The sequence below is a fragment of the Micromys minutus genome, assembly GCF_963924665.1.
Source record: "Micromys minutus genome assembly, chromosome: 17".
Lineage (NCBI taxonomy): Eukaryota > Metazoa > Chordata > Mammalia > Rodentia > Muridae > Micromys > Micromys minutus.
In genome coordinates this window covers 26827524-26836664 of record NC_137952.1, presented here as the reverse complement: position 1 = coordinate 26836664, position 9141 = coordinate 26827524, and the positions used below count along the sequence as shown (strand labels likewise).

Genomic DNA, 9141 nt, shown 5'->3' with positions numbered 1-9141 from the left:
ACAGAGATCCAGTTGCCTCCAGATCCAGCGATCACCCGGATGGCCTTTAACTTTTGATTCTCTTGCTTCAAGAGTAGCTTGGCTTACAGGCCTGCACCATTAGGCGTGGCTCTACCCTCTTCCTGACACAGGCCTCTACTCTCCCATTCCTTAACCTGTAACTTTTAGTACCTCTCCTTCTGATCTCAGCTTACATGCTGTCCTATTTAGCATTAACTGTCAACTCAACACAGCCTAGAATCACCCGAGACGGGAGCCTCAACTGAGGGATTGCCTGAAGTAGATTTTTCTGTGGGTTTTCTTATTAGTTGGTGCAGAGGGGTTCAGCCCACTGTGGGTGGCACCATTCTCTAGGCAATAGTGCTATATATAAGACTCTGCCTTTAAAAGAAAAGTCCAAAAATAAATACATGAATTACTGTTACACAATTTTAAAATATTTTGTTGAACACATGTGTATGTATGTATGTGGATCTTTTGGTGGGTTGTTTGTTTTGCAAGTAGCATTTCTCCATAGTTTCTCCTTCCAATTCCTGCCCTTCCTTCTCTCGAGGTTGGACTGTAACCTATTAGCTGAAATACACCCTTTCCTTCCATAAGTTGCTTAGGGTGAGAGTGCTTTATCACAACCTGTGTGCTGCACACCCCCATCTCCTTCCATCAGTCTGCTTAAATTGCTTCTGAGCCTTTGCACCTCTTCTAGAGTCCTCTGCTCCTACCCTGCATCACGTGGAGGCAGTGCTTAAGTTGACAGCCACTGCTACATGCTCTCTGCAGACCCGTAGAACAGGGCTGAACCATCTGAGTTTTACCAGTGTCTAGGATTGATGGCTTGTTTGGGGTCCAGTTTCTATAAATACAAGTTAGTTGAAGCTGAAGGAGGGGCAGTTGTAGACCTGTAATCTAAGCATTTAAGGAGGTTGAAATAGGAGGAACATGAGCCTGGGCTATATGGTAGGAGACGCTCTAAAAAACAACCACAGTGTAAAAAAAAGCAGGTAGGTCTTGTTAGTTATTTGAAGTTAATTATTTTTATCCTGTGTGAAGAAATGTCTGTCTGCACATCTGTGCTACATGCCCATGCTGGTACCCTTAGAGGCTAGAGTGTTGGATCCCCAGGAACTGAGCTCTAGATGATTGGGCACTTCCATGTAGGTGCTGGGAACCAAACTCAAGTCCTCTGAAGAGCAGTATGTGCTCTTAACCACTGCTCGTAATTACGGAGCCATCACTCCAGACCTGTTCTAAAGATCTTGTTTGCATTTTGTGTGTCTGGGTATTTTGCCTACACATATGCCTGTGTACCGTATGTGTACAGCGCCTGCTGAGGCCAGAAGCTGACCTTAGATCCCCTTGAACTGGAGTTACAGATGGCTGTGACCTAACACCTCTAGAATCAAACCTGGGTTCTGTGGAAGAGCAGCCTATAATCTTAGCTGCTGAGTCATCTCTCCAGACCCAGGTGAGTTATTTTCACAAAGGAGAAAATCTTCAGATGTTTTGAAAACATATAATACATTATGAAAATCTAGGGCTGGAGATAGCCCAGCAGTTCCAAGCACTTACTTTTACTTTCTCGGCAGAGCACTGGGTTCAGTTTCCAGTGCCCAAATGGCAGCTGACACCAGGTGCTGTCACTTCAGTTTCAGGGGCTCTGGAATCCCTGGGTACCAGGTATTTATGTGGGCACAATCATAAATGTAGGCCAAACACTCACATACAAAATAAAAATGATTAAAAATAAAAATCAGGGCTGGAGAGATGGCTCAGCAGTTAAGAGCACTGGCTGCTCTTCCAGAAATCCTGAGTTCAATTCTCAGCAACCACATGATGGTTTCCAACAGTCTATAATGTGATCTGATGCCCTTTTCTGGCATGCAGGCATACATTCAGCTAGAATACTCATTACATAATATAAATAAATCTTTAAAATAAAACATAAGAGAGTAAAAAACATGAACTTGAGGTTCATTTAAAAATATTTATCCTGGGATAAATACAATGCATTTTAGCTATTCTCACCCCTATTACCCTCTCATTCCCACTTTCTCTTTCCTCCAAAACCCTTCTTGCCAAGAGGTCTCCCCCCACCCCCGACTCTCGTGCTTGCCTTTGGTTGTGTAATACACTGAGGTAAAAAGGACTGCTTGGTTGGGCATGGGTGGGAAGTGATTTCCTGGTGCCTGGGTAACTTTTCAGTGCTTAGAACCCTGAGGAAAAAGACATTCGATCTCCCAGCAACCATTAACTGCCCGTAGCCCCTCCCTCAAGCATGTCTAAATGACGTGGACTCCGTCTTGAGCTTGGCCTGTAAAATAACTATGGCTGGCTGCACCTGCCACATCACTCCCAGAAGACCTTTCAAGGTACCCCCCCCCACTCCCGCCACCGCTGCGCCCCATCCTCTGGCTCTTCCGTTCTTTCCCAGCCTTCTCCCAAGTATTCTGAGCCAAGTGGGTGTGGCGCAGGTATCCGGTTTCAAGAAGCTCACTCCAGAACTTCTAGCCTTTGTAACCTTCGGTGTTTAGTTCTTACTCTCACGTGAAATTACCATGAGGCTTGCTATGAAACTACCAGGGTTTTCTCTCCTGATGATTTCCTGATTCATAACTACCAGTACTTGGCTCCCATTTTCTAAGGGAGTGAAAATAATCAACAGCGCCACTTTATTTTAAAGAGAGGGAGGGTGAACTTACTTGAATTCGGAATAGAGACTGATTAAAAAAGAGTGAGAGGCGCCATCTACTGGATCAGTGGCGACTTCCATCTTTGGAGAGAAGGGTTTCATCTTTTTACCTTTTAAGCCCCATCAACAGGCCTCTGCTCAAAACACTCCCATAGGTTACTTCACACTATTCTGAACTATTACAGAATACTCCTACCCCAAGTCCCTCGAAAACCATGAGAAAGGACTGGTACAAAAATACCTACTTAAAACTAACAGCGTTTACCGCCAAGAAATGGGTCTTCCTCCTCTGGACCCAGCTTCAGGAAGACCCACACCCTCTGTTGACTATGAATTTATCAGGAAGAATTGTCACAGTCCTGGATGATTATACATCAACAACTTTTTTAAGACTTAGCGCTGAAGGAAGAACTTGCAATGGATGGTTGTATGTGTGTGTTTGCTTACAGTCTATGTCTTATACACAGGAAATCTTCAAAACCATGAGTGGTGGGGCATGTGTTTAATTCTGCCATTTGGGATTTAAAAACAAAAAAAAAAAAAAAAATTAAAAAAAAAAAAAAAAAAAAAAAAAAAAAAAAAAAACCTTCAAGCCAAGCTTGTACATGATTGTCGATATATAACTCAAGCAGTTGGAAAGCTAAGAAAGTAGGAACTGAGTGTGAGGCCAACTGGGAGACACTAAAATTTGAGGCTATCCTGGCTATGTAATAAGATCCTCTCAAAAAAAAAAAAAAAAAAAAAAAAAAAAAGAAAGAAAGAAAGAAAAAAGAAAGAAAAGATAGAGGAAAGGAAGTTACCCCAAATTTCAGACTTGCAAAAACTTGCTTTGTGTGTGTCTGTTATTTTCTTGTTTGACACAGTCTGTGTACACCCACATACAGAGGCAGCTTAAGAAATAAAGACATTACCCAATTAATTTGATGTGGCTAGTGGCTGACAAACTGTGGTTTTTAAAATAAGAACACACTTCACATGAGAGAAGAGTTAATTTGGAGTGGAAAGACAGCCATGATCCTGTACAACGCTTACAGGAAGGCAGGGCTTCAGAAGAGTAAGTACCATGGTAGTAACAGTCCTGACTCCAGGAAATGTGCCATTCTAAACCATGTCAGTTTTCTTAAGCTGCACTGCTTCCATCTGTTGCTATTTTGAAACATATCTCACTATGTAGCCCTGGCACAGGCCAGAAGAGGGGAAGGGTCCCCTGATGCTGGAGTGACAGGTAGTTGAGCCACTCAAAGAGCAAAGAATACTCTTAACCAGATTGTGGAATTACCCTCAAGCTTTGTGTGTGTGTGTGTGTTAACCAGAATCCTTTTGGACATTTTAAAAGTGGGTTGTTAATTATTTTGTTGTTGAGAAAGTCCTCATGTCCAAAATAAATAACACAACAAAAAGAGTAAAGTCCACCGTGGGAGATTACTTCCCATGCACTAGGAGAGATACAATCAGCAGAACAAACAGCAAAGAGCAAGTGTTGGGTAGCTGGGTGGTGGTGGCATGCCCCTTGAATCCCAGCACTCAGGAGACAGAGGCAGATGGATCTCTGTGCATTCAAGACCAGCCTGGTTTACAGAGCAAGATCTGGGACAGACGGGGCTACATCGAGAAACCATGTATTGGAAAACAAACATACAACAAAAAAAACAAAAGAAAAAAGAAAAAGACACAGATTGAGTCCATTCCAGTGGAATAAAGAATAAACTCTTTACCAGGAGTTGAAAGAGATAAAAAGGAAAGAATGTGCTTAACAGGTACAGATTCCCTTAAGGGATGAGAAATGTGTTTTGAAATCTTGAGATAAGGTCACTAAAGTTTGTGAACATAGTAAGTGCCAATAAAGTGTTTATCTTAAGGCAGTTAATTTTATGCTATGTGAATTTTATCTCAATTAAAAAAAAAAAAAGCAAGGCATGGTGCTTCACTCCTGAATTCCCACTCTGGAGGCAGAGTAGGAGGATTCAGGGTTCAAGATCGGCCTGAGCCAGAGAAACTCGGAACACTAAGGGGCTTGGAGTTCAGCTGTAGAGCACTTGCCTTCCTTGACAGTGGGCCTAGACTCTATTTTAAGCACTGGGGGAAGAGGGGAAGGATCGTAAGAAACCAGTAAAAATGGACACGCAAGGTTTTAGAGAAAAAAAAGGTATATGTACAGATCTGAAAGCCCCAAACAAGCCAGAAGGAAGGAGGTAGCAAGTATAAGCAGGTTCCTTACTAAGGAACCTCGCTCTTCCCCAAACCCTGAGTATTAACCAGTGGGAGCAGTCCCTGACTCAAGGTCCATCTTTGTTCCAACCCAAGAAGTCATTCTTCCAATGGCACATCCCTCAGTCTTCTTGCCAGTCATCCTGTGCCCAGGCTGGGGTGGGTGAGACATACTCAAAGTCTGGTCCTTTATAGCGGAGGGCATGCAGAAACATTACAAGATCCTGGGGCAAGGGGTCCTGTCGGAACACCCGGCATTCAGCGCAGAGGGGGTCCGTTTCTCCATTCACTTCTGCTTTAGCTGCCTTCTCTGGTGTGTCCAGTTGCTGAGAGGTTGCCTCAGCTATCCCATCTATCTTCTGAGCTGCTGTAGCCAACCCTTCCAGGCTGTCTTTGGCCAACTCTGAAGAAGGAGCTGTAGAGTCTATGAGTCCTGGGACCAGGTCACCCTCACAGAGATCTAGCATACTCAGGCTTTCTTTGGCCTGATGTTCTGCAACCAGATCTTGGAGCAGTTCCTCGTCTGTCTTTGGAATGTGGCCACCCTGGCCACGAGAAGGACCCCAGGCAGTTGAATTGTAGATGGGGTCATTGAGAATGGGGTGGCCCAGAAACTGGAGGTGGACTCGGATCTGGTGAGTGCGACCTGTGAGTGGTCGGCACTGTACCACACTGGAGCGGCCGTTGTAACTCAGTCTCTGGAACACAGTCTCACAGGGCTTGCCCCGGGGATCCACACGGCACACTCCTATTTTGTAAGACACCACTAAGATGGGTTCCTTACAAATTACCTCCTTGTCAGGAAATTCTCCCGCAACCCGGCATACATATTCCTTTTCCAGCTACACAGAAGGAAATGGGAAAAAGTCAGTCCAATGTGAAAACAGACTCTAATCCTCTCTGCAGTACACCAGTGTATCTGAGAGAAGATGATTCAAACTCTAACGCTTGCACTGTCAGTTTCACCACCCTGGGTAAGTTACTTAAGCTCTGTACATCCCATACCTCATATAGAAAGTATGAAGTTAGGGGCAACGGCTCAGCAGTTAAGATTGCCTCCTGCTCTCACAGAGGTCCTAGGTTCAGTTCCTAACATCTACACGGTGGTTCACAACCATCCCTAATCCAATTCCAGGAGAGCTATTCTCATTCTAACCTCCTCAGGCACACACACACACACTCGCACAGGAAAAACACTCATAAAATAAAATTAATACATCTAATAGAAATATTTTTAAAAAATATGAAATCAGAAAACATTTACCTCATGTGGCTACCATAAGCGTTTTGTAAATTAGGTTCTAATGTTTTTAGGATAAAGTCTGGCAAGTGCTTAATAAATGAATTATGATCCAGACACAGAACATAATCACTATCAGTAAGAATCTTACTTGCACCTCTTTCAACTTTATCCAGTCTTCCTACTAAGTGAGCTCTCTCCAAAATCAGCAATGTTTAATGTTTTCCAGAACAGCAAACTACTAAGAAGCAGTACGTGCTATCTCCAAAGACCTTCTACAACATACAGGATAACTGTCTTTGGAACTTTAGGAGCTGAGCCTCCTCAATCTAGAACTTCATGATAGCTCTGTGAACCCAGGAAGGCAAAAGCCTGGCTCACCTGCCGATCCCGAACTTGTTCATGGATCTTCTCAGAGACTGCAGCTGTCTTGGCAAACATGAGCACTCCTGACGTGAGGCGATCCAGCCGATGCAATGGGTGGAGCTCCTTCAGTTGGTGCTCCTTGCCTAGGATGAAGATGACTGTGTTGTGTCGGAAGCGGCCACAGGGGTGGACAGGAATGGAGGACGGCTTGTCTATCACAACCACATCATTGTTCTCAGCTATCAGGCGAATAGGCTCTGCTGTGACCGGTGGCTCATGTCTGTGCACTGTGTTCCGCAAGAAATCATTGTCCTGTCAAAAACATATGTAACATTCAACTGGGGACCAGCAATCTACAGATAGTCAATTAGACACCCAAGTTCTCAGTTCCTTATTGACAAGGAGGAATGGTCACAGTAAAGCCTTCAACAGAAAAAGAAGTGGGTGCAGTAAGATCTCATTTTGTAAAAATACAGGCATACAGCTAGTTTTGGAAAATATACAAAGTTGATTATATTTTTTGGTGGTGAGAACATGTTTTTGCTTCTGTGCTTTAATCTTTACAATAAAGTTGTATTATTTTTAAATTTTTCATTATATTGACTTATGTGTACACATGCATAACGGAAGCACATGCAGAGACAAAGGACCTTTACCCACTGAACCATCTCACCATCCTGATACAAATATATTCGAAAGTAATACAAAATCTGTACGGAAGAGGTTATTCCCAAATCCTGGGGGGGGGGGGGGACACCTGCCTACTATTTATCCCTGACTTCCTAATTCTGTACACATCAGGACTTATGACAAAAACTTTCAGTGTTAATATGAGCACACACTTTGGAAATCGTACTGTTGCCTTACTTTGAGGTCACAAAAGGAAGAAGCAATACATACTCCTCAAAGTTGTCACTTGCATTTATTGTTAGAGTGCACAAAATGCTTAACTTTGTTCCTGATCGTTAAGAACACATGAATGAGGTATCTACTATTATTATTTGTACAGAGATTTATCACGCAGGGTAGAGAGTAGGTAGTGCCCTTGCCACAAGACAGATATAAAAGGAACATGAGAATTTCCACATTTGTTTCTTGGAAACAAGCAACCTTGCTGGGGAGGATGAAAAGGTTGAGATCTACAGTTATCTACCTACTTGGAAAGGCTACCTACCTACCTGGGGATGTGAGAAGCGGGGACTAAAAGAGCCCCGAGAGAAAATGAGATTGTTTCGGAATTACCATCACTTCACTCCCGTATTGTCTGAGAACACAAACAAAAATCCCAAAGCCTTCCCTCCTTTTCTCAAAGCCTGATTCTGGCTAGTCTCATCGGACACCACCTTGAGCACGATGCTGAGGTCCTGGACTGGTTCCTCGTTGAGATGCAGGCGTCCTGCCCGGACAGCGGCCTCGTAGTAAGCCAGTGGCTGGGATCGGAACTCGGTGCTGAAGACGTGCGACAAGCTGCGGCCCACCCAGCGACCTTTACAGTAGGTCTGGAAGTCAAAGTAATAGGGCCGCACCTTGCGCAGGCCGCCCTCGAAGTAGTAGGTGGTCTCTGCAAAATGCTCATCGCTAAAGCTCACCCCAGTCCGTCGTTTCTTCGGGGGCGGCACGACCCGTTCCCCAGTGGCGCCCCGCCGCTTTTTTCTCTTGCCTGAGTCGGTGACTGGTGCTGGGGCCTGCTCTCCGTTCTTCCGGAGCTGCTCTTCACTTCCCTGGGCCTGCTCCCCGCTCTCCGGGACCTGCTTCCCTACCGCCGCCGGCTCCAGTCGCTCCAGGAGCGGCTCTCCGCTCGAGTCGCTACCAGCATCTCCATTTTGCTGAACCAAAGCCTTCAGTCCGCCCGCTGCCTCGGCTTGCGCAGAGAGTGCCTCAGTCATCGCCTCCCCACAGCTACCCCAAGTTCGGGCAAAGCTGTGGGACCAGAGCGCCACTTGCCACTGCACAATACTCCGTAGGCAGCCCGGGACACCCCGCCACATGACAGCGCGGCAAGCCGCTTCAGGGTCGCAATCTGATGGCGTCATAAGGTAGCAACCAATCAGGAAGAGCCAATACAGAGGCGGGTTTGCAAGAAGGAAGTGAGTTGTTTTAGAGTTAGGTGTCTGAGGAAGTCTCCTGGAGTGCCTTTATGCCCAAGGCCACAGATAGACTCCCCCATCGAAGAGATCAGACGGTATTTCCTAAAGGAAATCTCCGGGAGCGCTCCACGTAAAAGACTTCAATGGAGATAATGGTGCACATTTCATATAGATATGCACTATTTCCCTGGGTCTGTAAAACTCTTAAAAGTGTACTTAATGGGGGCTAAGAGATTTGGCTCAGTGGTTAAGAGCACTTGTTGCCCTTGCAAGGACCTGGGTTCAATTCCCCAAACCCACATAATGGCTTAGAGTCATCTGCAACCCAGTTTCCAGAGGATCAGAAAGGTATACGTGTGATACACGTAGAGTAAAGTATTCACACACACAAAGTAAATAGATGAATAAGTACTTCTTTTTTAAAGTGTACTTAAAACAGGCAGAGCCAGCAAGGCAGCGCACACCTGTAGTCTTGGCGCTCAGAAGGCAGAGGCAGGAACATCAGGAGTTTCAGTTCTATCGTTATTCAAGAGCTTGTCTCAAAATAAAAACAG

General features: G+C 44.9%; 1 protein-coding gene across 1 annotated transcript; it reads right to left on the bottom strand.

The window, feature by feature from the left end:
* Positions 1–4858: 4858 nt before the first annotated feature.
* On the bottom strand, positions 4859–8488 carry RPUSD2 (RNA pseudouridine synthase domain containing 2; the record flags this gene model as incomplete). The annotated part of the gene is made up of 3 exons (XM_080931780.1): positions 4859–5736; positions 6516–6812; positions 7844–8488. The coding sequence occupies 3 exons, from the start codon at positions 8486–8488 to the stop codon at positions 5017–5019; spliced, it is 1662 nt and encodes a 553-aa protein (XP_080787906.1). The 3' UTR covers positions 4859–5016.
* Positions 8489–9141: the final 653 nt, after the last annotated feature.